This window comes from Globicephala melas, chromosome 13 (genome assembly GCF_963455315.2).
Source record: "Globicephala melas chromosome 13, mGloMel1.2, whole genome shotgun sequence".
In the NCBI taxonomy this organism is placed as follows: Eukaryota; Metazoa; Chordata; class Mammalia; order Artiodactyla; family Delphinidae; genus Globicephala; species Globicephala melas.
The window spans coordinates 82,085,582-82,111,071 of NC_083326.1; the positions used below are offsets into that span (position 1 = coordinate 82,085,582).

Consider the following 25,490-nt stretch of genomic DNA (forward strand, 5'->3'; position numbering starts at 1 on the left):
GGGCACCCCTTTCTCTGCATGCCGCCCGCCCAGGTGTTCGTGTTGGCGCTTACGTTCCTTGTCCTCTTCCTCGGCAACTTCCTGACCACACTCAAAGTCGTGCACACCAAACTCCAGAAGAACAGAAGCGAGGCCAAGAAGCCGTGAGCCACGGGGCCGGCGCCCCTCGACCCCCGGACTTTGAGACTGCAGGGGATCCCAGGCGACACCCTCGCTGCCGGGTTCCTCCCAACCAGTGCCAGTGGCCACTGGCAGCAGTGACCTCAGGGGCCAGCGGCATCGCTGGGAGCAGAGCCGAGGCCCCGGTCCCCGGCCGGACAAGAGGAATGTGACCCCAACCTGTCCGTGCAGTATTAGCCCGTCCCAGCCTCCCTATTTATGACATATTTAATATCGGCGCACCCCCTTCCCTAGAATCTGCCGCCCTCTTACCCCGCTGCTCTCCGCGAGACTGCGTCAGTCTTCCTGGGGGGTGGGGGAGGCTTAGCCTCAGGGTCCCCCTCTGTCCCCCATCCTGTCGTTTGAGCCCTTCAGGTTGGGCTTCGGACGTGCCTCGCTGGGGTTGGGTTTCCGCTGACCTGCTACTTACTGAGTCCCAGGCGGGTGGAAGGAAGCCCTTCCGTGTTCCGGGGAGCCGCCCTCCCCGGGGCACCGCTTCTGCCGTAAGCTCCCGGCCTCCGCGCGTGCGCCGCGCGGGTGTTCAGGTTCTCGGAGAACCGCTGTCCGTGTCTTTGTGCCTCGTACTCTTTGTGCTTCCTGAGTCTTCAGCCTGCTGGCCGCCAGGTGGCCCTGCCTCCCACAGGCCCAGGGCTTGGCCTGAGGCGGGAGGGTTTTCTGAGGGTCACCACCAGAGGGCGCCCCTGCATCGTCTGGCTGGTGTGAGGGCTATTTTTTTTTTTTCCTCTCAAAGTTTGGGTCCACTTTTGGGGGCTTCATGACTCCCACCCCTCAGCCCACCTTCCCAGATTCTCTCCGTGAGCACTCAGGGCGTGGGGTCAAGCCCCTCGGCAATGGTTGGGACGTAAGCCAGCGTGGAGGTCACCCACGCTCAGGCTTCCTCCCTTCACCTCAGAGCTTCTGGACCGTGGGGGGCGTCTGAGCAGGCTCACTTCGAGGCGGCGGCCACACTCTAGAGGCCAGGGCAGGTCTGTTGGTCACCTCACGTTAGGTTCTGTATCTGTGGGGAGGGTGAAGAAGCGAACAGTTTGGCTACATTTTCTGCGTCTTCTCATATGAGCCTCAGCCGTCCTTAACGACTTACTTAGAAATCCCTGTCGACCAGAGTACATAGATGGTGTCCCTAATCATGCTCTGGGTGTCAAAGGGGTTTAAACTTTTAAAGTATGAAATTTCCCCTCCCCTCCCCTCCCCCCAGTAAGATTCCACATAAAAATCCAGATTTCCACTTTCCCTAGAGAAATGGAAAGATCTAGAAACATTCCCACAGAGCAGCATCTAGCTGGGCTGAGCTGCCTTGTCTAGGGTGGGGTGCTTGCTTTCTAATTTGCCACAGGCCCCACCACTCCCTTTCATCCCTGCCCTACTTCACTCATTTGGGTCTCCCATCTGGCCCCTTAGGCACTTGGGTTTGCCCTAGACTAGGAGTTGGCGAACTTTTTCTGTGAAGAGCCAGATGGCAAACATTTTAGGCTGTGAGGGCCAGATGGTCTCTCACTCTAGTCTAGTCTGCAACTGGAGGGCAAAAGCAGCCAACGCGTAAACGAATGGGCTGTTTTTCACTAAAACTTTATTTACAAAAATAAAGATTTGGCCCACAGACTGTGGTTTGTGGACCTCTGTCCGAGACCATCATTTGTCCACGGAGCCTTGGACCGAATGCTCTCTTGATTCCCCAGGACGCGGCAGGGCCTTGGGGAACCTAGGTGGGGTGGGGTAGACTTCAGAAGTCTCTTTCTCAGGCCTAGTGGGCGCTGAAGCACTGGGCAACGGAGGAGGCTGAGGCAGGAGATACCGGGGATGGCAGGACCACCTGAAGCCATTATCTCATCTTAGGTAACGCTGATCCCTGGGCTTACTCAGGAGCCACCAGCTCTCAATCTCTGGGGCATCAGAATCACCTGGGGCACTTGTTTCAAAACTCTTGGGCCCCTGACCCCAGACCTTCTAGGAGGTTCAGTGAATCTGCACTGGGGGTTAATCAAGTCTGTTCTCGCAGGAGGCCAGGATGGCCTTGGTTCCAGATCTCCACATCTTGGCAGAATTGGAGGCTGTGAGAGACGGGAGCTCGATGACTCTTTAAATGAGCCAGTGCCGTCCTTCTGCAGACAGTCTGTAGAGAGACCTGACTTGCCCAAGATCACTCGGAGCTGGTGTCACTTTTCATCTCGGGTTTCTGGCAAGTAGTGGCGAGCGGAGGGGTTGCAGGTGAGGAGACACTGAGCGAGGGTCACATGGATCAGCCAGATAATACTTTTTGCTTTTTGAGAGAGGTTCTTCTCTGCCTCACGTGCGTCCAGCTCTGGAAAGATGGCGGCCAAGCCGAGGGCTGAGACTTAAGTCCTCTGTTTGGCAGGGAGGAGGGAGGGGGCTGGTGCCGGCCCCCCACGTTTGGGGCTGGGGCCTGTGTTCTTGTGATAGGCCTCGGTCCCATCCTGGTGCCTGAGTTCCTGCGGGGAGGAAGCAAGAAGCTGGAGGATGCAGCCGTGCCTATCTCAGGAAACCAGGGAGGCGGGTGACTGGGGAGAGCAGGCTTGGGGGCCGTGTGGAACGCTGCCAAGTCCACATTTATCCTCATACCAGACGTCATTTCTCATCTCAAGCACAGGCTTTGAGGACCTATTGGGTGTGCAGAAGGGGACACACAGCTGGGGGTTGGTAGTGATGAGGGCACTCCTGAGTCCTGGGGACAAATGCTAGTTCCAGGGTACAGAGGGACTGAGTCCAGCACCCTCGCTCACCACCACCATGCAGGCTGGAGGGGAGCTCGTGGTCAGAGCCCCAGCTGGGAAAGGAGAGAGTTCCAGAATGTTCCAAGAGCCTGGCCACAGGCTCCAGACACCAGGCCCTGGAGACGCCCGACTCCGAGTGCCCTTCGAGAGCTGGGGAGGGTGCAGGATCCGGGGAGTAGTCTGGAGCTGGGGACCTGCGTCCTCTCAGTTCTATCGTGAGGGCCGTGGGCCCCGCCGGGAGGTGTCAAAGCAGCAGGCACAGGCGGTGTTGTTTCTGCCGCTGTGCTTTCTTCAGAGCACTGAGGGCAACTTTGGCGGCCTCTCGGAAGACGTCCTCCACGTTCTCCCGAAACTTGGCAGAACATTCCAGGTAGAGGGCAGCTTGGATCTGTTCGCAGGCGCTCTGGCCCTGGTGGGGGGAGGGGCCGCGATTAGACGAGGGGCCTGGAGCATGCGGTCTCCTGTGAGACCCCTCACAGATTTGGGGGCTTGCTGGGGGCGGAGGCCTCGGTGTGGGGATGCTTCACCCCAGGGCCAGCACTCCCCAGTGTGTGCGGATGGACCATGAAGGCCAGTGTGGTGTGGCCTGTGGGCTGTAGCTGCTGGGAGCTCTGTCCTGGCCTCCTGCCCACGCTTCCCCTGAACTCAGGCAGAGACGGGGGCTGACTTCAGCCGAGAACTGGGGTGGTGTGTTGTGTCTGCCAGGCCTGTGAGGAGAGTTGAAGGCCTCAAGACAAAAGGGCTTCCTACGTGCTTCTCTCCCCTGCTCTTCCCGAAAGCGCAGTTAGGGCAACTGAGCTGGCTATTAGAGTAAAAACAGTATTTCTAACACAAATTTATTAATGCCTGTTCCTTTTTATTAAACTTCATTAGTTTTCCTTCGTGTTCCTTTTATTCTGCCATGCCTTACCCAGAAGGCCGCAGGGTTTGGTCAGGCTCATGAAAGGAACCCTGCTTTCCAACGCAGGCCTGCCCTTCCAGGCCTCTGGGGAGATGGGACAGGGTGGTGGTTAAGGGCTCAGGCTCTGGGGCTAGAGTGACTGGGATGGGATCTTGGCTCCACTTCAGGTTAGCTGTGTGACCCTGGGCAAGCTACTTAACCTCTCTGAGTCTCCATCTCTCCTCTGTAATATGGGGGGCGCTAATAGTACCTGCCTCAAGGTTATAAGGATTACATGAGGTAAGTAATGTAAAGTGCTCAGGCAAGTGGCCTGTCATTATTAATATCTAAAAATTATTATTCTTAACCCCGGCAGTCCAGTGGTTAGGACTCGGTGATTTCACTGCCGTGGCCCTGGGTTCAATCCCTGGTCAGGGAACTAAGGTCCTGCAAGCTGCTCGGGGCGGCAAAAAAAAGAAAATCATTATTTTTAGAATCCTGCTGGCTTCAGCTCCCGAAAGGCTGCTAAGGCACACCAAATGCAGAGGCCAAAGACCTGGGAAGCTTTCTGGCCATGGCTGTGTCCTGGGCTCCTGGCGATGGGGTGCAGCGGAGCGGGGCGGGGGAGGGGCCCCTGGCCCACCTGCGTGTAGGTGATGGGCTCCAGCTGGGCCGCCCGGAGCTTGCGCAGCTGCTCCTTGTCTTTCCTCAGGTCTGTCTTGCAGCCAACGAGCAAGATAGGGATCCCACGGCAGAAGTGGGTGACCTCCGGGAACCACTGTGGAAGGAGAGGGTGGGCATCAGGGCTGGGGCCCCGTCCGTAGCCCCTCCTCCAGAGGCAGGCAGGCTGGGAGAGGGGCCTTACCTTGATGAGAACGTTGTCATAGCTGGTGGGGTTCATGACGTCATAGCAGATGAGCACGAGCTGGGTGTTCTGGTAGGACAGGGGCCGCAGCCGGTCATAATCTTCCTGCCCTGAAACCAGACAGCAGGTGGAGGTCAGGGAGGTACCACTTACTTCTCTACCTGAGTCCCCTGTCTGGGCTCCGATGCATGAGGGGTTGGGGGTCTCCTGGGCAAGAGACTCTAGGCCTCGGTTTCCCGTCTGTAAACCAGAGGTGGCGGGCTTCCCTGGTGGCGCAGTGGTTGAGAGTCCGCCTGCCGATGCAGGGGACACGGGTTCGTGCCCCGGTCCGGGAGGATCCCACGAGCCGCGGAGCGGCTGGGCCCGTGAGCCATGGCCGCTGGGCCTGCGCGTCCGGAGCCTGTGCTCCGCAACGGGGGAGGCCGCAACAGTGAGAGGCCCGCGTACCGCAAAAAAAAAAAAAAAAAAAAAAAAAAACAGAGGTGGCAGCCCGCAGTCCTACACGAGATAAAAGCCATGCAGGGACTTCCCTGGTGACACACTGGATAAGACTCCACGCTCCCAGTGCAGGGGGCCCAGGTTCGATCCCTAGTCAGGGAACTAGATCCCACATGTATGCCGCAACTAAGAGTTCACGTGCCACAACAAAGGATCCCACGTTCTGCAACTGAGCCTGCCTGCTGCAACTAAGACCCATCACAACCAAATAAATAAATATTAAAAAAAAAATAGCCATGCAGTGATCAGAGATAGGCCTGATTGCAGGGTAAGTGCTGGAAAAACTGCTAGTAATCATGCCAGTGATGATCACCCCTCCCTCCCATCCTTATCCCTGGTGCTCAGGTTAATAGCGCAGACTCTGAAGCCAAATCTGAAGTGAAGCCTCCCCTCCCTGAAGTTTCAGACCAGTGGGGTTGGGTAGGCCCAGGACACTGCAGTCAACCGTGGAGTGCGCCCCCCGCCCCCCGCCCCCCCCCCCCGGCTGAGAGGTGCATGGCCTCTGGTTGAGCTCCTCCTGCCATTCCTGCCAACACTAGGAGGAGGGTGGGGGCATGCTAGAGGTGACAGACCGTGCGCCCATCCAGGTCCACTCGGCACAGTGGCTGTCAACCCCTCTGCATACCAGACTCACCAGGAAGAACTGACAACTTCTGACACTCGGTCCCTCCCAGCACCACCTGAATCAGAACCCAAGGCTGGGCTTGGGCGACGGTTGGTTTAAAAAAAAAAACTTTTTTAGTAATTTTTTATATTGACAATTTCAAACTTACAGAAAAATTACAACAGAGAGCACAGAACTCCCTTACTCAGATTCACCGAGGCCTTACGTTTTGCCCACTTGCTTTATCTGTATATATACACTTTGAATCACGTGAGAAGGAACTGCAGACCTTCGGCTCCCCCGCCCCCACCCCCACCCCCACGGCAGAGTTCCTATGCGGTTTTTCTAAGAACAAGGACGTCCTCTCACCTACTCAGGACAAGTATGAAACTCAGAAACCAACACTGACATTGTACTCTTCTAATCCAATCCATAAGCTGTATTCAGATTTCACCAATAATGTCCTGTAGTATTTTTTTCCCTAGTTCAGAAGCAGGCCCGGGATCACACACTGTGCGTGGTTGTCATGCCCTATTTTTTGTTTAAAACTACCACAGTGAGAACTGAGAGTCTTTCAGGCCCTATGGCGACCCCTGGCCACCTCTGCAGAAAGACCCAGGCGGTGACTACCTTCCAGGGAACACAGAACTCAGAGCCCAGGAATTCCTGCCCCATCCTCTAGCCTGTGGGTGCCAGGGAGGTGCCACCTGCCCTCTGATCCCTCCGTGCCAAAGGCCTCTCAGGACAAGCAGCCTCTCCCAAGAGCACAAACAGGACACATCCTGCTCCCAGACCCCTGCTGATGACAGGACACGGCCGCCATCTCCTTTCCCACTGGCCCTCCTCAGCCCAGGGATCCTTGATGGTGTGCAGTGACTGGGAACCCAGATCTAATGATGGCTGGGCCGGGAGGACTGTCTGTGCTGTCACTCAGCCAAAGTTCCCTCAACACTGGAGAAGGGGTGAGGGGTAGTCAGGGCCCCGCAGACTCAGGCCCTCCTGCCCTCATTACCAGAAAGCTGGAGAGATCCTTGTAAGATGGTGGGAAACCGGCCCAACGTGCTTTTCCAGCCCATCTCCCCTTCCCATACATGTCCCCTCTCCTGACCTTTGTCCACATCTTTCTGATAGGGTAGTCACTAGCCCCATGTGGCTATTTGAGTTAATTAACATTAAAAATTCAGGTTCTCCGTTGCATTGGCTACATTTCAAGTAATTAACTGCCCCACGGGGCTAGTGGCTACCGTAATGGGCAGTGCGGGTGTGGAACATCTCCATCATTGCAGAAAGTTCTGCTGGATGGCATGGCACTATCCTCATCCAAGCCACCGTCAGTCTTCTGTGCCACCTCCTCCCTGGCCTCCTGCTGCCCCTCAATCCATTATCCACCTGGCAGCTGGATGGATGGTAACACAAGTAAAATCACACCCCTCTCCCCTCAACTGAAACACCTTCAGTGGCTCCCTACTGCCCTTTGCAGAGAATCCAAGCCTCTCCCAGTGGTCCACATGACCCTGCTGCCCACCAGTCTCGACTTCATCCCCCTTCCTCCTGCCCCACTCACTCGCTGCAGTACAACCAAGGCAGCCTCCTTGCTGTTTCTCAAACCTATCAAGCTCTTGTGCCACACCTGGAATGCTTTTCCCTCATTTTTTCCCCCATTTCCTTCCTAGCATTTCATTTTTAAACATTCAGACTGACCATCCACAGTATTTCCTTTTTCAAGATACTTGCCTTCTCTCTACTACTTACTGGTAATGCCACCTTATACGTCACACTTTTTCTTTTGGCGACCGCGCGGCCTTGGGATCTTGGTTCCCCAACCAAGAATTGAACCTGGGCCCTTGGCAGAGAAAGCCCAGAATCCTAGCCATTAGGCCACTGGGGAACTCCCATCACACTTTTTAGAGTGCCTTTGCCTATAAATGATTAAGAAACCTTTACAGGAACTTCCCTGGTGGCGCGGTGGTTAAGAATCCACCTGCCAATGCAGGGGACACGGGTTTGAGCCCTGGTCCAGGAAGATCCCACGTGCCGTGGAGCAGCTAAGCCCGTGCACCACAACTGCTGAGCCTTCGCTCTAGAGCCCGCAAGCCACAACTACTGAGCCCGCGAGCCACAACTACTGACGTCCACGTGCCTAGAGCCTGTGCTCTGCAACGAGAAGCCACCGCAGTGAGAAGAAGCCTGCAAACCGCAATGAAGAGTAGCCTCCGCTCACCGCAACTAGAGGAAGCCTGCGCGTAGCAACGAAGACCCATGAAAAGAAAAAGAACAGCAAAGACCCAACGCAGCCAAAAAAAAGGAAACCTTGACAACAACCACCTGCCTGATGTGCTAGTCAGGGATCTTATGAATACTCCCATTTACATATAAAGAAACATGAGATGTGAACTGACCCCTCTGAGGTCACCGAATCAGAGCCAGGCCTGACTCCACATTCATTCAAGTCCAAGGCCAGCGTTCCTTCTGCTGATACGCAGCAATGCTCCATTCTGCTCTGTAGTGTGCAAAAACAGGTTCTGGGCCTCTACGATGTAATGATGCGGCTCAGAATTCTGGCCTCACATACACTCTGATTCCCTTTTAGAAACACGGCAGGAGGAGACAAGCAGTTGTAAAATGGGGCTACGGTGTTCTGACGTCTCCTCCCATCTTGCCCGGCTGATTCCTCAGAGAGGCCTTCCCTCACCACGCAAAGTCCATCCACAGCCTGTACTCACACATTTGTTTACCGCCTGTCTCCCGGGAGACTGTAAGCACCCTGAGGGCAGGGTCCATGTCTGTCTAAAAATCATTCCTGGCACAGGGTAGGTGTCCAGTCACTATTGGCTGGTGGGTGGTTGAGAAGTTGTTCATCTCTTGTCAGACTTAGCAGAGACGAGGGCTGAGACATGCCACTGGGCTTTGCAATTAGGGCCTGTGCTGACTGCAGCAAGCTTGATGAGGGCGGAGCCAGACTGCAGTGGGTTGAATGAGGAAGTCAGACCAAGCCTGCTCCTGGCTCAGGGCCTCTCCCTTGCTGTTCCCTCTTCTAGAAGGCTCTTCCCAGGTAATAGCATGGCTCACTCCCTCCTTTCCTTCAGGTCTCTGCAGAAATGTCACCTCTTCCAAGAGAACTTTCCAGACTGCTCTGAAACAAGAGCCTCCTTTGCAGTCTGTCCCATGACCAGCTATGGCTTTATTTTTCTTCCTAGCAAGTATCACTACCTGACATCACAGTTGTTTTTGTTTGTGGGGGGAGATGTCCCTCATGAGCACGTAAGACCCTGAGGACAGGCCATCTCTGTACTCCTCACTGTTAGATCACCTGGCGCACACAGGCTCTATAAACATTTGGGGAATGAACGAATGAACAAACGAGCCGGTGAATAAAGTGGAATAATCATCTCTATGGCTTTCAGGTTTGCAAGGGCATTTCACTTCCATCACCCGTTAATTTTTTTTTTTTGGGCCGCACCTCGCAGCGCGCGGGATCTTAGTTCCCCGACCAGGGATCGAACGCGTGCCCCCTGAAATGGAAGCGCGTATTCCTAACCACTGGACCGCCAGGGAAGTCCCACCCGTGTTAATTTAAGCAGTCGCCCCCCCACACACCCCCCCGGGAAGCTGGGCGGGCAAGTTCTTCCTGTTAGGAGCCCACGTGGCTGGGGGTGGGGCTGCAGGTTTCAAGGTCACTGACAGGCTCCCTGTGAGCTGAAGCACCAACGCGGTTCCCAGCTCCAAGGCCAGTTTCCTGCCCAGACGCTGTAAAAGCTCCAGTCCTCCCGGGAAGCCTTCCTAATTGGGAATTAATCTCTGGACCTCAGTTTCCTCATCTGTGAAATGCGTATGTAAGGAGCAGGTGAGCCTCGATAATAACAGTAAAAATGGTTAGTATCAACAATATTTATTGGCCGTGCTCTCACTCATCACATGCCAGGCCCCATTCAAAGCCCTTTACCTGCATAGACTCATCACTCCTCACTATGATTCCTCACTACTGGCTACTGTTTTTGTTTTGTTTTGTTTTGTTTTGTTTTTGTCGAGTCATGCAGCTTGTGGGATTTTAGTTCCCCGATCAGGGATTGAACCCAGGCCCTTGCCCGTGAAAGCGCGGAGTCCTAACCACTGGACCGCCAGGGAATTCCCACTACTGCTATTGTTATCACCAATTTACAGATGCAGAAACTGAAGCACAGAGAGGTGAAGTGACTTGCCCAACGTCACACAGCCAAAGGGAAGCTTCATAAAGGACAGAAGACCATAGGTAGAACTATTGGGGTGCTTCTCTCTCAATCCACCCCAGAGGATAGGGAGCTGTCCTCACTCTACAAGCCCCAACCCTGACCCAGTGAGGAAAGGCTGCCAACAAGGGGATCTTGAGAGGGAGGGACTCTGGGAGAGGATGGGTAGCCAGCCCAGATCCCATCGCCTCTTCCCAGTTCTCTTTTTTTTTTTTTTTTTTTGCAGTACGCGGGCCTCTCACCTTGTGGCCTCTCCCGTTGTGGAGCACAGGCTCTGGACGCGCAGGCTCAGCGGCCATGGCTCACAGGCCCAGCCGCTCCGCGGCATGTGGGATCTTCCCGGACCGGGGCACGAACCCGTGTGCCCTGCATCGGCAGGCGGACTCTCAACCACTGCGCCATCTGGGAAGCCCCCAGCTGTCTTCTTGACTTGACTGTGCCTGGCTCAGCTTTCCCCAGGAGTTCAGTGTGAGCCTCCACATAGGGACCACGCCTGCAGACTATGGACTTCTGGGTGCTGTCGACCTCATGGCTCCTTGGGAGGAGTGGAGTGTTCTGGACACCCCACCCCTATGAGTCAGGAGAGCCAAGCTCCACTCAGACTCATTTTCCATGATCTTGGCACCTTCCCTCTCTGGGCCTCAGTTTCCTTATCTGAAAAAGGGGGTGATAACCCTGCCCTTGATATTGGAAGTAAAGGACTTGTAGGCTGAGCAATGCTGGGCAAAGGTGTGGGCCTGCGGTTACTATTGAAATAGAAACTGAATGGGGACCTGGGTGGGGGATTCTAACCGCAGATCTTGGGACCCACGAGCTCTAGGAGGCCTCCCATCCACTAGGTGATACAACTACCCTCCCCATTTACTCACAGTGATGCCCAGGCTTAAAGGGGGCAAAGTCATCTGCCCAGAGGCGAACAGGGGTCCCACTCTGGCCTCTGCAGATGGGCTTGAGAGGTTAAAAAAGCCCCCCGAGGGCTTCCCTGGTGGCGCAGTGGTTGAGAGTCCGCCTGCCGATGCAGGAGACACGGGTTCGTGCCCCGGTCCGGGAAGATCCCACATGCCGCGGAGCGGCTAGGCCCATAAGCCATGGCCGCTGAGCCAGCACGTCCGGAGCCTGTGCTCCACAACGAGAGAGGCCACGACAGTGAGAGGCCCACATAACGCAAAAAAAAAAAAAAAAAAAAAAAAAAGCCCCTCGGGTTATGTGCAAAAGGACACATTTGCTTCTGGAGAGGAAAGGTCTTCTGATCCACAGCTCCCCCGGAAGCTGCCCATCTTCCTGAAGCTGGCGGTGCCGCAGGGCCTGAGGAAGTGAGGCTCACGCGAGCGTTATTTCCTTTGTGGGAAGCTCTGCCATGACAGTCATCTTCCCGGGGGCATGGTCTCTAAGACCTGGTGCCGGGTAGAGGAGAGGGTGTCATTGGGCCACAGTGGTCCCCAAATCTGCCAGAGGACATCTACAGGGCACGTGGTTCCCATCTCTGGCCGGGGTGTTGGTCAGGGGAGGGAGGGGTGCAGGCAGCGTGAGAAGGGGAAGCTGCCAGAAGAGGAACCCACTTTTACTAGTGCTACTGGGGCCCGCCCACCTGTGTCTCCTAACCGCGGTCTGGAGCTCAGACCACGCATGCGCCATAGACCCACAGCGTCAGCTCCCCCGCCTCCAGGGCTCCTGGCTCCTAGGCACCCCTCTTGTCCGTGATTCCTGTCTCAGCGACTTCTTTGCGCCCCACTTTTCCTACTGTTCCCATCTCTGGCTGGGAAGGGGACCACAGCTCCCCGACCTCCCGGGGCAACTCCAGCCAGTCCTGTGATGCCCCACCCCAAAGCCCAGATAGCTCTGTCTCCGGTTGGTGTCTTAACATCCCACCTCGCCCCCACCTCCCCTCTCTCTGCCCAGGAAACTTCAGACTTCACCGCAGCTTCCTGCCTCTGAGGGTGTCTGGGCAGGCAGATGAGCTGCTAGGGCAATGGGTGCTCACAGCGCCCGCCCCCTTCACCTTTGCGCACTGCACTGAGAGCTCCATCACCCCTCCATCCACCCTCCCGCCGCAGTGGTGTCTGTAACTGCTTCCGCAGGACGGAGACAAGTAGCCAGACTCTCCTCCCACACGGACCCCTGTGGCTGAGGTCCTGGGTGTGGAGAAATTCAGCCTCTCGGGGGGGGGCACCCCATCCCACAGCTCTGAGCACCACTGGTTGGCTGGAAAGATGCTCGCTCCCCTGCCCCCCACCTCCCACCATAGGGTCTAGCCCATCAGGTTCTAGAACCTTCTACCATAACCTTTACTAGACTTGGGGCTTCCCTGGTGGCACAGTGGTTAACAATCTGCCTGCCAGTACAGGGGACACGGGTTCGAGCCCTGGTCCGGGAAGATCCCACATGCCGCGGAGCAACTAAGCCCGTGCACCATAACTACTGAGCCTGCACTCTAGAGCCCGTGAGCCACAACTACTGAGCCCGCGAGCCACAAGTACTGAAGCCTGCATGCCTAGAGCCCGTGCTCCACAACAGGAGAAGCCACCGCAGTGAGAAGCCCACGCACCGCAACGAACAGTAGCCCCTGCTCGCGCAACTAGAGAAAGCCCACACGCAGCAACAAAGACCCAACGGGGCCATAAATAAATAAATAAACAGATAGATAAATAAATAAATAAAACCACCATTACTCATCTCTACCTGGGCCACTCCCTTCACCCTTGTCTCTATCTTTTTCTAGTTGATCACCTGGCCATTCTTTCTGCCACTTTCTTCGGATATCTGTCCACCCCAGAGAGAGAGACGAATCTCATCACCTTTATCACAAAGGACCTTCTCCAGGGGTGTCTCTGCACCCAGGTTTCTTTTTCATTCATTCATTCCACAAGCCTCGCTCTAGGACAAGCACCACGCTGGGCACTGGCGTGTGGAAGAGGAGTGACCCAGGCTTTCCTTCATGCTCCTCCTGACAGTGGGGCTTCCCAAGTCACAGCGGGACACCCTTGAGGGAACAGCCACGTTTCTTCCCCCCAGAATATCCCTCCTGGGCCATCCTGCTGACTGTGAGGCCAGTCTACTCCCCCAGGGATGCCACTGAGAGGTTCAAACCCCAGCTCTGCTTTTCTGCCGCCTGGAACAGTCCTGCTGGGAAAGCAGAGGGTGGGGGCCGGCACAGAGCTCTGCAGGCAGCGGGTTCAAAAGAATAGGCTTGGGCTGGGGCCTGGGCCTGAATGGCAGGAGGTTAAAAAATCACAATGACAGTGAGCCCTTTGCAAAAGCCAGGCCCTGCACTAAGTGCTGCATGTCACATGAATTTGATGTAATCCTCACAACTATTTTAGCCTTGATTACAGAGAAGGAAACTGAGGCCTAGGTGCCCCCACTGACACGCAGCCAGGGGGACCAGCATCAAAGCCCAGGTCTGACTCCAAAGCATGTGGCAGGAAGCTGTGGACAGGTAATCATCGCCCTGAGTGGTCACTGCTCCTGGTGATTTGGGAAGGAGCTCTCCCCATCCCTCCCACAGTAGCTCTTAGTGAAAATCATTCCTTATACCAAGTAGAAGCTTTCCAGAACCTCTACAGGACAATCTACGCTCATAAGTTCTTTGAGCATCTTTCTCTGGGTGAGGCCAGAAAGACCAGAAGTGATCCTTACTCTGGGTCCGATGAGGGAGGCTGCGGTGAAGCCCTGAGGGCAGAGGAAGGAAGAGAGTGAAATCTTCCCTCTGACTCTCCCTGCCCCACCAGCACTCCACCCACAAAGTGGGGTTAATGAACCTGCCCCCACCTGGGTCCCGGACAGGAAACATGTGAAACTGAAAGTGTCCCAGACACACCACGATTTTTACTGCTCTTGTGGCCACGCCCTTGGGAATTCCTCAGACGCCTTTGGCTTTCCCAGTTCAAGGGGCTGGAGGCATGGCCCTGTTCTGGGGGCAGCCCTGCAGGGCCCTCATCCAACAAGAGAGGGCCCTTAGAGGCCACTATAGGGGGGACACACCCATATGGCAAAGTCAGGAATGAAGGAGGGGTTTGGGGCTGGGAGAGGCCCTTTCCTGAACCTCTCCAGAGTGGAATGAGAGATGTCACTGGCAGCCTTATGGAGCGGTGGGCAGGAGGGGGTGGTCCTGGATTTTGGCCCTATCCAAGACCAGCTGGAAGACTTGACCTCATACATACAAGGCTTGGCCGACAGGGGAAGGGACACCTGATGACATAGTCCCCTGCAAATTACTGAACACTGAGTCACAGAGGCTGGGTGAGGCCCCAGCTGGGATCCTGAGCTTTGCTCCCCAAAGTTGATTCAGCCCAGAGGGGCGTCAGGGCAGGATGGAAGCTCCCCAAGGGTACCAGTACCAGCAGTGTTACCCAAATCCTCCCGTTGGCTGTGCTCCTCCACCCATCCCCCAACAATAGGAACGCTGATGACTGTGACGCAATTAGCATAAATACACTTGCCTTAGGAGCTGCAGGTGGCAGAGAGAACCTTATTTTGAACCTACATTCCCTAGAGCTCTGTTCCTTCTTCAGTGCCAGGAAGAAACAGAACTGTAGCCACAGAATCCTAGAACCACAGGCTCAAAATTATAGACCATAGAATTCAGAGTCATGCACCATAGTCCATGGAATTCCAGACACATGGGACTCAGAATGTGTAGCTCTAGGGCCCTAGAGCCTCAGGGCTGTTGGCCACAGAATCCTGGAGTCACAGGCTCTGATCTATAGCCCAAAGTATTCTAGAACATAGGACCCAGAAATGCAGCCCACTGAACCCTAGCACCAGGGGACTCAAATCTGCAGCCCACGGAATCCTAAGAGACCACAGCATGTAACACGAAATCCTGGAACCATAATAAGCAGAAGCAAAGCCCACGGTTTTCTAGAGCCATAGGAGAGGAAGGAACCCGTGAGCCCTCAGAACATCAGCGCTAAGAGGGTGGCTCAGGAACTCACCTCTTCCAAATACCCTCCTTTTACAGATGGGGCGCCTCTGTCGGCCTCCAGCACCACCCAGTCAGGCGGTGGTCAACCGGTTCCCAGCCAGCGCCCCTCCGCGGCCTCCAGGAGTGACGGGATGTCAGGGCCCCGGGAGAGGCAGAAGGGCGGGCGGGGATGCCCGGCGGGGAATGCCCCTCAGGGGAAACGCTCCTGGCGGACCCTAGGACCCTCGCCGCGCAGACGCACTCACCGGCGGTGTCGTATAAGTTCAGGGTCACCTCCTTGCTGCCCACGGTCACGCTGGCCGTGTACTTCTCAAACACGGATGGGGCGTAGTGCTGTCGGAGAACGGGCAGTGTTGGTTCTTAAGAGGTGCGGCAGGGACCCAGGGCCCGACTGGATCCCCACCCCCACCTTCACCCCATCCGGCTCAGCCCCCCTCACTCTGCTGGGCTCTGGAATTCCCGAGGGGGCGCCCCGGGGTGACGGCCGCCTCTCCGTGCGCAGGACGCCAGGGACCTGGGGTCCGGGTTCGGGGCGCAGGCTGAGGTCTGTCCCTCACCCCCAGTGGTCCCAAGCCCGTCTCCCTCGCCCCCAGCCTGCTTCCAGCCCCCCGGCGGGCCTCACCTCGGGGAAGGACCCCTGGCTGTACACCATGAGCAGCGAACTCTTGCCGCAGCCGCCGTCGCCCACAACCACGATTTTCAGCTGCTTCTTGCCCGGGCCCGGGGCGGCAGTCGGGGCTGGGGCCCCAGGGTTGTCCATAGCCGGGAGCAGGCAGCACTGGCGGCGGCGCCCTGAGGAGAGCGCTAAGGTTGAGCGATCCGGGGCGGGCGGGGCGCGGGCTGGCCCCTAGGGCGGGGCTAAGAGAAGCCCCGCCCTCGAAGCCGGCACCTCCTCCGCCAGGCAGCCAGCCGGGGTCGACCTCCCAGACTATTTCCTTCCTGCTAGGCTCTCGGCCCAGAGTCTTCACCTCTCATTCCCAGGGAAACTGAGGCAACTGAGAAACGGAGTGCTCAGCGGCAAGCGCACCTCCCATCTCTCCTGCGAGTCACGGCGCCCCCCACACCCCAACCAGCAAGATCTGATAGTTTCCGCCCCTTCCCGCCTGGCACCCTTGATTGGCAGTCTCTGTCTTCAGGCAGGGACCCTCTGATTGGCCGACTCGGCCTCCTCCATCGGGCAGGGTCTCTTTGATTGGCGGACTGCCCCCCAGCCCTCGGGTTCGAGGAGCCTTGGTCTCAAGCTCTGGGAAAAGCCCCCCAGCTTCTCCCCGCCCCAACTATGTGGCCTCGGGGAAGTCCACTCTGACCTGTTTTCCCCCAGAAGGTAGCGTCGGTGGTTCCAAGAAAGATCCTGGCATAGGGGTCCTGTCTGCCCACGTGGTCTGGCCCTATGGGAGTGAGCCCGTGTGTGGGTTGGGGAATAGCGGTTCCGCTTACCTATCACCCCACCTCCCAAAGGTGGAGATCTGGCGCCCTCTGCCGAGCGATGGCCTCGGCGCGGCAACTTTGGTAACAGGTGAGTGGCCCCAGAACCCTTTCGAGGGTTGGCCCCAAACCAAGCGGGCGGGAACCTCTTTCTAGCAAGGCCCAGAGGCGTGGGAACCAAGCAAGACGCCGTCGAGAAGGGGAAGGGGAAGGTCAAGGTAAATCTAGTTGAGATCAGCTGGGCCCCCTTCCGTCCACTTTGGAGACTGATAACCCTGCTCCCACCAAGAAATTTGTGTTCTCCAGCCAGCAGCCACATATCCTTCATCCCAAGCTTTCTCCTCAACCCCCGGACCCAAACTGCTATTTACTGAGCATTCACTCTGGCCAGGTACTATCAGGGCGTCTGGGCAAAACCACCCCTGCCTCCCACCCCTTCCCTCCCTTGGACTGTCTTTTGCACAAACCAGGCCAGTGGTCAGGAGTGGCAGAGGGACCCCCAGGATCAGGCATGTACCAGGCAGGCACTGGGACATGGCTAGGTGAGAGCAGACTCTTTCCCAGCTGGGGTAGGACATCTGACAGTTTCCTCAGAGAAGGGCTGGCAGGATTCAGGATTTTCTTGCCCTCATCCCACCCAGAAGATTCCCCACTTTCAGGTACTCAGCAAGGATCAGGTAAATTTTACTTCGGAAAGAAAATCGTCAACCTGGCACCATAAATGCCTGGTCAACGTTTTCAGAGACTGCAAGGCATAATCTGGCCACCAGATGGCAGCAGAGACTGCCCCAGGAAGCCCCCAAAGAGTCCAGAGCTGGGAAGAGAAGACCCAGCTCCAGGTTCTTAAGCGGAAAGCCCTACTCTTGTCACCGGGCCAGAGGGCATCTGCTGGGTCAAGCACCCCTAGACAAATATACAGCAATTCATTCATTCCTTCTTTGCAGCACACGTTTATTGAGAGGCAATTGTGTTCCTGCCTTTGAGGAACTCAGTCCTGGGGGAAGCAGTTAAAGGAGTCTGCGAGACGAGAACAATTCAGACACCGGAGCCCCCGTGGGGTTCAGAGGAAGTTGAGAGCTGGGCAACACATGAACTAAGCTTGGCAGTGCTGGCAGGAAGGGCCAGTGGAAGTAGGATGGGTACCCAGCCTGAGTAAATCCATGGTGGCTGGAAACCCCATCAGGTTTGGCAGTGGCTGGGGCATGAGGAGGGAGACCAGACATGGTTGTCAAGGTGGTGAGGGTTAGATCACAGGGGCCTGGCTATCAGGCTCAAGATGGGTGTCAGACAGAGGCTCTGAACAGAGGAGCCCAGCCAAAGCTCTTTCCGGTGACCAGGGGGGAGCTGTGATTGGCTGGTGAGGACAGAGCTGGGGCCATCTCTACACAGTGGCAGCCTGGGGCTGGCAGAAGAGGAGGGGGAGGAAGCCATCACTCAGGGAGAGGGAGGATGGAAGAGGGCTTTGAGGGAGGGGAGGACCACTTACCTTTGAGCCAGGCACAGGCCTGACCTCACATCAGATACCCTGAAGCTCAGGGAGTGACTGGGAGAGTAAGACTACCTCATCTGGGAAGGGCCTTGAGAGAACTCACTTAGAGTTTGCCCATTCTGAGCAAACTGTGGGAACTGCTCCAGCCCGTAGGGAGAGGGCACTTAACTTTTCCTCAAAATCCTCAGACCTCGGTTTCCACCTTTTCTGTCTAACTAATGGATTTCAACTTATAACAGAAAAAATGACTTACACGAAAGCAGGTCTTCCCAGGCCGGCCCAGGTCCAGGCAGGACAGCTGACACTGGCCCCAGCCTGCCCACCCACCCCTGCCTGGCTGAGAGGCTGGCACAGAGCCCCAGCCCCACCCTGCCTGGAGCGTGTTTGATTTGGACCTGGCTCCAGTGGTGGTGTAGGGGCTGGATCTGTAGCTAAAAATACCCGGCAGCCAGGCTAGCTGCTCGGAGCTTCCTTGGAGGTGCTGTGCCAGGGCAGGCCAGCTGAGGCACTGGGAACACCCACAGGCCCGGGGAGCCCTACTCCCTTACCTGCAAAATGTTCCGAGGACCCATGCCATTCTTCTATTCACCAGGAATTCCTGGAGAGATTTAGGAGGGTAAGAAAAAATTCTTTAAACTGGTTCTTGCCACAAAGCTGTTGAGACACAGAAGCCTAGGGGAGCTGGCAGGTGGCATCTGCGGGGGTGAACTGATTTGTGCTCACATCTAGGCCTGGGATCTAGTGAGGCCAACTGACCACAAGAGAGAAGTAGGGCCAGATCCACTTCTGTCTTGTCAGGGCAAGGTCTGGCCAGCACAGGTCAGGACGGGGACGTTAACGACAATGCTAATGGCTTCCACTTCCCTGGTGCCTCAGCATACTCTGGGAGGTCACTACACACCTGAGGGGTCATCCACCCCACGTGAGACAGAAGTAACCGACCATCCTCTGGGGCCCCAGGGATGGGAGGTGGCCCAGCGCAGCCTGGGGGATCAAGGCTGTCTATCCCTGTCCCAGGACTCTCTCCAGGCTCAACATGTGGTGGTGGGCTCAGGGGAGTCACCACCAGAGTACAAAGAGCTACCTCCACAAAGCCAGACTCAGAGACAGGTCAAAGGTTATCTGCCAACCTCCTCCTCCTGATTCACAGGAGAGACCACGACTCCTGGAGGGGTAGGAACTCATCGAGGTCACTGGCCAGATGGAGACAGCACTGGACCCAGGCGGCCTCTGAGATGGCAGGGTGCCCATCTCCACAGTCCAGGCAGAGGTTCAGTTTCCACCCAGGGGGTCCAAAAGGTCGTACTCCACGCCTCGGCTCTCGCCCAACGGGCCGGAAGGGGCGGGCCCCTGGCGTCCAGTAGGAAGGCAGGTCCGGCCACCTCCGGCCGCCCTTCCGCTGGCGTGGCCCTCTCCAGGCAGGCTCCACCGGCTGGGCGCCAGGAGCAGCCCCGCCCCGAACTTGCTGGGCGACCGGTGGGTGGAGCCACGCTCTCGGCAGAGGAACCAGTCTGAGGACTGATAGGCTGCCCCGCCCCTCCCTTCACCTAGGAGGTACTGGCGTGCCAGACAAAGAAATTAGAAAGAGGGGGTGAAAAAAGGAAGCGGGGAGGGGTACGATCCTTCCAGGTCATCGGGACCCCTCTCCCTTCCAAGAATCACACCCGGACCACAATGGAGCGCCTCATTGTTCCCTAATTGGTCCGAGGGCGGGAGTGGAGGAACTGGCTGTAACCCTCCAAGCTGCTGCTGGGAGGGAGAGGTTTAAATCAATTATTTAACTATCCAACGCCCACGGGAGATAAAGACCCCAGCCCCGTGGAGCCCCAAGGGCTCTATCAGAAGGGATGCAGGACACCCTCAGGGGGCAGAAAGGTCACCTGAGAATCCAGGGAGTTGAATGAACTCATCAATGGCAGAGCCGAATTTAAACCGCCGGATTGGGGCAGACTGTGGAAGGAGGGAAAGGCTCGTATGATACTAATAATGTGAGCCTCGCCAACTTTTACAAAGTGCTCACCCTGGGTAGGGGGAAGGGAGTCTGGTGCCAGGTGTGGTCGGCTGCACCCCTTGCCCCCCAGCAAAAGACAGCATGGACCAAATCCAGCTTATCTGGAGACCCTCATGGCGCCAAGGCATGACAGCCAGAAGGACCTAAGAGTACCACGCTGGTTACTTTCAACCAAATAGCTTTCCCAGCTCCCAGGCGGTGACGCCAGCAGACAGCTAGCACTGGCAGGAGCCCAGAATAACCCAGCAGCTGGGGCGAGGGGGTGCCATGCACACAGGTGCTGGGCTGGAAGACACCTGGAATCTCATCCTGACTGCCGGTGGTGACCTCCTGACCTTGGGTGAGTCACGTTACTCTCCGGGTGGGGGGAACCCCCCAAACCATGACCCATCATGGAACAACAGCCTGTGGACTTGAGGAAAAGCCACCATCCCAACTCACACACTGGAGTAAAAATGGAGCTGGCTCCCAGCCTGCAGAATGTCAGCCTTCCCCTTTGCCCTGAGGCTGTGCCACGTGCTACGAGGTGGGCTGGTGGGGGAGGAGCTCTCGGACAGCCCAGCCCCACCCCCCGCAGCCACCTCCGAAGGGGGGCCAACTGGTGTGAAGCCTGTGAGGCCGGCCCCCTTAATCGCACTTAATCCGCCCTCCACCCTTTACTGCAGGCTTCATTATCATCACTTTACACAGGAGACTCGCCCAAGGTCAACCAGCACAGGGGAGAGTCAAACCCACAGCTGCCTGCCTTAGAGCCTCCCTCGATTAAGCACCAACACGCCCCCAACAAAACCTCTGGGTCAAGCCCTACGGCTCCCCCAGTCCTCACTCCAGCCCCCAAACTGAAGGACGGGATAAAAGTGAGCAGAGCCTATTAGACCCGGAAGTCAAGCCTCGGCCCGAACGGGGGAGGCGGCGCAATCAGCAGCACCTGGACCCAAATGGCTCATCAAAGTAATCACAAACTAAAGATCACGTGGGAGAGGGGTCAGAGATCAAGGGCCGCACTGTCTCCAGCTGCGGAGCTTCCTGGAGATAAAGAGAATGGGAAACTGCATGCTGTCAGCTTGCGTAAGGAGAATAAGGAGAGAGCTGCCATCTCTACGAAGCGACACCTCCGCACCAAGAAATAGTTCGGGGTTCCAAGAGCACATGCTTGGATCCTCACAACACCCCAGGTGTTACCTGGCCCAAAGGTTCTCAAAATGTCTCCACAAGGCAGCATCAGCATCACCTGGGAACTTGTTAGAAATGCAAGCTCTCAGGCCCCACCTACTGAATGAGAAACTCAAGGACCGGGCCTCGGAGTCGATTCTAATGAGCCACCCGTGTGATTCGGCTGCACACTCAACTTTGACAATCACTGACCCATCTGTGCAGATGGTGAAACTGGGGCTGAGGATCTGTGCTGCTTACGCAAGATCACAGCAGGTGAAATGGCTAGCCAGGTTTCAAATCCGGGTTTCTCCCGTTCTACAAACAGGGCTTTTTCTTTTTCTTTTCTTTTTTTTTTTGGTGGGGGGGGGGCCTGGGTGAGGTGGAATCGTGGGAATTCCCTGGAAGGGGAAGAGTCAAGAAACCTCTTTCTTAAAGAAAGCTGGCCCAGATCTCAGGTCTTTCTGTTCTTCACCTCCCTAGCAGTCAGACATCAGAGGGGAAGAGGCCAGCTCACACAGTCACCCCACACGCCCCCAGCGGAGGCCGGAAGGGAGGGCCAGGGCCGGGCCCGGTTTCCTGGCAGCTGCCTGTGTCTTTCAGAAGAGGCATCCAGGGCACTCCACCCACCAAACACACAACTGGGAAATATTGGGTTGGCCAAAAAGTTCGTTCGGGCTTTTGTAAGATGTTACGGAAAGACCCGAACTAACTTTTGGGCCAACCTAATACATGCAAGTGCAGCCTCTCCTATGCTCCTAAATATGGCAAAGAATTGCACGCCCCAAACTCCTGACAACGGAAGCTGACAGGCAGGGATGGATGGACCAAGCAGGCCCAGCAGGCAGCCGATTTCAGTCCCACACATCTGTGGGGGGGAAGGGCTGCAGAACCAGACTAGCAGGTTTGGGGTGCCCGCCCTCCCTGGGCTCCAGGCCAAAGCCCCCCAAATATCTCTCGCAGGCTGGGAAAGGGCTCACACCTACCTTGGTGGGAGGACTGTCAAACTAGGCCTGCTTCTGTCCAAAGGAGGACGGTCCACTCTGGGGGTACCGGGCCCCTTCTCCGGTCATGATCCTGGGGGGAAAAATCGGAGGGTGTTTTAGGGCGTCGATGGCCACAAACCGGATACGGTCTCCATGAGGGAAGGGGAGCCTTACAAATGCCTCTCCCCCCTTCCCAGCTGCCAAGGCAGCCCTCACTCCAGAATGAATAGGAGGGGGGTGTGGATGAATCACCAAGGTTCAGCCGGGGCGCCGAGCAGCAGGCGGCGGCTCATCTGCATTTCCAAAGGCCCGCCCCGACCGCATCCCCTCCCCCAGGAAGGGCCGGAGATGCGAGGGTTTACCCCAGAGCCCTCCGCCTCTGCGGATCCCGGGGAAGGCCCGCTCGGCTTTCCCAGGCCCCAAACCCCACCCCACCTTCCAGAGCGCCGGCTGGCCGGCTGTGCCTGGACGGCCACCTAGGGACGTCGGCGGCCAGCGTGAGGGCCTCACGCCCCAAGTGGGGACAAAAGGGGCCCACCTGCCCCTCGGGCTCGGCTATCAAAGGGCGGTTGGAAGCCGGACGTGGGCGCCGAGGCTCGGGGTGGGCAGCAGGGACGGCCTGGGATCAGGGCCGGGCCGCGGGGAATAAGTCCACGGCCTCTGGAGGAGCCGGTCGGGGTCAGGGGGTGGCCTCGAGGCCCCGACTGGCCCGGTGGCCCTTTGCTACTGGCTCCCGCGCGGGAGAGAAGAGAAAAGACCTCGCGACCGCGCCGGCCTCCTCGTGCCCCCGGGGGCCCCCAGGTCGGGAGCGGGGTCCGAGGACGTTGCGGAACCCGCGCTCTTCGTCGAGGTTTCCCCGGGCCAGGGGCGTCCCCGCAGGCGGAGGCCTGGAACGCGGGCGGCGCCGCGGCGGCCTCCCCTCCCCCCACCCGCGGCCCCGCCGCCTCCTTCCCTCCTCCCGCCTGGCGCGCGGCGGCCGCCACCGCCCGAGCCGCGGGCGGCGCGCGAAATGGCGCCCGTCTGACCGCCTCGCCCGGCAGAGGCGAGCGCGAAAGCCGCGGCGCGCGACGCCCCCAGGCCCGCGGCCCCCAAAACGGCCTCCGTGACCACCCCTCGACCCGGGGCGCTGTGTCCTGCGGGCTCTCGGGGCCCGGCCCGGCCGAGGGGCCGCCGCCTGCTCCGGGCTCCCAACGACAACCGGGAAAGGAGGGAGGAAGGAAGAAAGCGGCCGCCATTAGCCACCCGCAGTCCCGCCCTGGCTCCTGCCCCGGCCTCGGCCTCGGCCTCGGCCCAGCCGGCGGCTCTGCTCTGAACCTGAAAATAAAACTCGTGTTTGGGAGGGAGGAGCGAGCGCGGCCGGGAGCACAGGCAGCGCTCGGGCTGCAGGCGGGAGAGATGCTGCGTCATGGTGCCAACATGGACGCCGGCCTTTTGTCCTTTTTCGCTCAGGAAGCGCAGGCGCACCCCGGAGCCCCGAAAAGCCGGCTTCGGAGGGCGAGACCCCCACAATCAAAAGGGAAAGAGACCCCAGGCCCGGAAGGAGAGGCTTCCTCGGCTTTTGTGCCCCCATTCCCCAAAGCACTTCAATTTCTTCTCCCCCCAAGGCTCAGACCTAGAAAAGCGAGGACGAGCGCAGGCGGCTCCGTGGATGCCCCACGTCGCTGGGGAGACCTTCCTCTCGCCTCCGGGGCAGAAGGGGCAAAAGGGTCTGAAGAGCCCTCCTCGTCCCCACCCCCCCACCCCTCCCGATCCGGCTGCCAAACATGAAGCTCCTGAAACCTTCTCCCCTCAGCTCCCAAACATTTGCAGCCCTTGGCCTGCTCGAAAAAACATTTCCTCGAAGGGGTAAAAGGCAGTTTTGTTGTTGTTGTTGTTGTTGTTTTTACTTACCCGCTCAGCCCGGTGCCATGGAGTCTGGAAGATCAAGCTGGGCGGAGGTTTTGGAGGTGTTATTGTAAAAAATATCTTTTAGGGGGATTGTTTAGTTGGGAATATTTGGAGTAGTGGTGGTGTCTTTTTTGTTGTTGTTACCTTTTTAAAGTTACACTCTCATGGCATTTTCAGCTCCTTCCACTTCTGCAAATTTTCCAGGGTTGGGTTGGCAAAAGGCGGCTTCGCTGAGGACTGTTTACTGCTCTGGATATAGCAATGGTGTGACCGTCATTAAGAGACAAAAGGCGAAAATACACAGTCAAATCAAACAAAAGGCAAAAGACGCACCGGCCATCCCAACCACCATAGAAAATACCCCCGAGTTAACGATGGTGTTTGGCTCGAACCAGCTAGGACTTGTTTTCCAGTTTTAATCTAGTTTCCTGTGACGGCTTTAGTCTCTTTACACAAAGAGGTCTTCCTTTCCCTCACCCACCCCCCTACCAAGACGAGAAAAACAGAGATGTTTTTCTTCAAATAGATTTTCAAAGAAAGTGTACATGTTACTGGGAAGAAAGCTGACTAGCATTTATTGCTATAAACATTTTCAAAAGCTTAAAGCTAAAACCCTAGCTGTATAAAAGCAAAATCGTCTAAAAGCATTTTAACTGTTTTATGTTAGACAAGAGCGACAAAGACATACATGCAGATGAAGGTTCAGAAAATTAAGGACATCTCAGCAACATTAACAATGAAAACTGCACTGCGTAAGGACAGAATGGACTGGGTACTTACAATGTAAAAGGTTTTTAAAAAACTTAAAAGAGTAACGACTGCTTACAATTTTTTGTTGCTGCCATTTCGCTAGTCCTAAAACTATACATTTAAAACATTACCTTGTTAAAAAGAGAGCAGAAGGAGTTAATAAGATGGCCAGGTTTAAGTGTTTAATAGAGGAAACTATATATATATAAAAATTTATTGTTCAGTCAAGAGAATACAGATTAAGACAGCTCCAAGCTCCCCCCACCCACCCAAGAAAAAAAAAAAGAGGAAAAAAATTAAATATGTCGTTTACTTAGGTTTTTTGGAATTCAAAATTGTTAACTGCTGACATTAATGGTGTGCTATGACCTAGTTATACAAGACAAAGATGGATTCCAAGTCATAAGGAAAAATCCAGATCTTTTTAAAAAGTCTTCTTCATTCTTCCAATTGTGAGTCCTTTAGCCTGTTGACAAATGTTAAACACAACACTGAGGCGTCCTGAACTGGATGGTGGAGTCAAAGGAAAAACATTCCCCATTTGCAACAAAGGAAAAACCCACTTGGCCATTTAATTCCATTGCAGAAAAATGGCTCCCCTCATCTGTTGGCCTCTCCTTGGTGTCTGATGAAGGATGTTTTGAGAGCAGCGTCTAATAACTCAAGCCCTATAGAAGCCGCGCGCTGATTGGCTGCCGCACCCTGCCGCCCTGCTCCAGCCAATTACCTACCCACGGCCAAATTACAAACCCCGAAAAGAGCCCCAATGTGAAATACACCACCACGAAGCCCCAGCGAGGCGACTTCCTCGCCTCGGCCGCCCGACAGGAGAGGCAGAGGGGGCTACAAACGCGTCCTCGCGAAGCCCGGGAGCCTTGGAGTTG

General features: G+C 56.5%; 2 protein-coding genes across 19 annotated transcripts in view; one reads left to right on the top strand and one right to left on the bottom strand.

The window, feature by feature from the left end:
* Window positions 1–3,787, top strand: part of TMEM120B (transmembrane protein 120B) — a 49,222-nt gene extending 45,435 nt beyond the window's left edge. For 3 of the 4 annotated variants that reach the window (XM_030860236.2, XM_060310273.1, XM_060310272.1), the window contains one exon: window positions 34–3,787. In XM_030860236.2, coding sequence (XP_030716096.1) covers window positions 34–147 — 114 coding nt within the window. In that variant the 3' untranslated portion in view covers window positions 148–3,787. The remainder of the gene's footprint in view (window positions 1–33) is intronic. The other variant, XM_060310271.1, reaches the window with a different exon arrangement.
* Window positions 1,728–25,442, bottom strand: RHOF (ras homolog family member F, filopodia associated). 15 transcript variants are annotated; one of them, XM_060310279.2, is made up of 9 exons: window positions 25,170–25,426; window positions 24,001–24,105; window positions 18,369–22,060; window positions 16,214–16,294; window positions 15,529–15,698; window positions 15,152–15,239; window positions 4,655–4,764; window positions 4,433–4,567; window positions 1,728–3,318 (listed from the first exon to the last, which is right to left on the bottom strand). In XM_060310279.2, exons 5-9 carry the CDS (start codon window positions 15,664–15,666, stop codon window positions 3,154–3,156), a joined length of 636 nt encoding a protein of 211 aa, XP_060166262.1. In that variant the 5' UTR covers window positions 15,667–15,698; window positions 16,214–16,294; window positions 18,369–22,060; window positions 24,001–24,105; window positions 25,170–25,426; the 3' UTR covers window positions 1,728–3,153. The 15 variants fall into 15 exon arrangements, with proteins under 15 accessions (XP_060166262.1, XP_060166263.1, XP_060166261.1 ...); XM_060310280.2 differs by having other exon boundaries at window positions 24,920–25,426; XM_060310278.2 differs by having other exon boundaries at window positions 24,738–25,426.
* Window positions 25,443–25,490: the final 48 nt, after the last annotated feature.

What these genes read in the sequence shown, in the direction of transcription:
- RHOF (XM_060310285.2), bottom strand. Translation starts at nt 16,659, where the DNA reads ATGAAGGATATGTGGCTGCTGGCTGGAGAACACAAATTTCTTGGTGGG. An exon ending in TTTGGGAGGTGGGGTGATAG is followed by an intron (nt 15,699 to 16,343) that starts GTAAGCGGAACC and finishes CGCTCTCCTCAG; the next exon opens with GGCGCCGCCGCCAGTGCTGC. An exon ending in GCCAGGGGTCCTTCCCCGAG is followed by an intron (nt 15,240 to 15,528) that starts GTGAGGCCCGCC and finishes GTTCTCCGACAG; the next exon opens with CACTACGCCCCATCCGTGTT.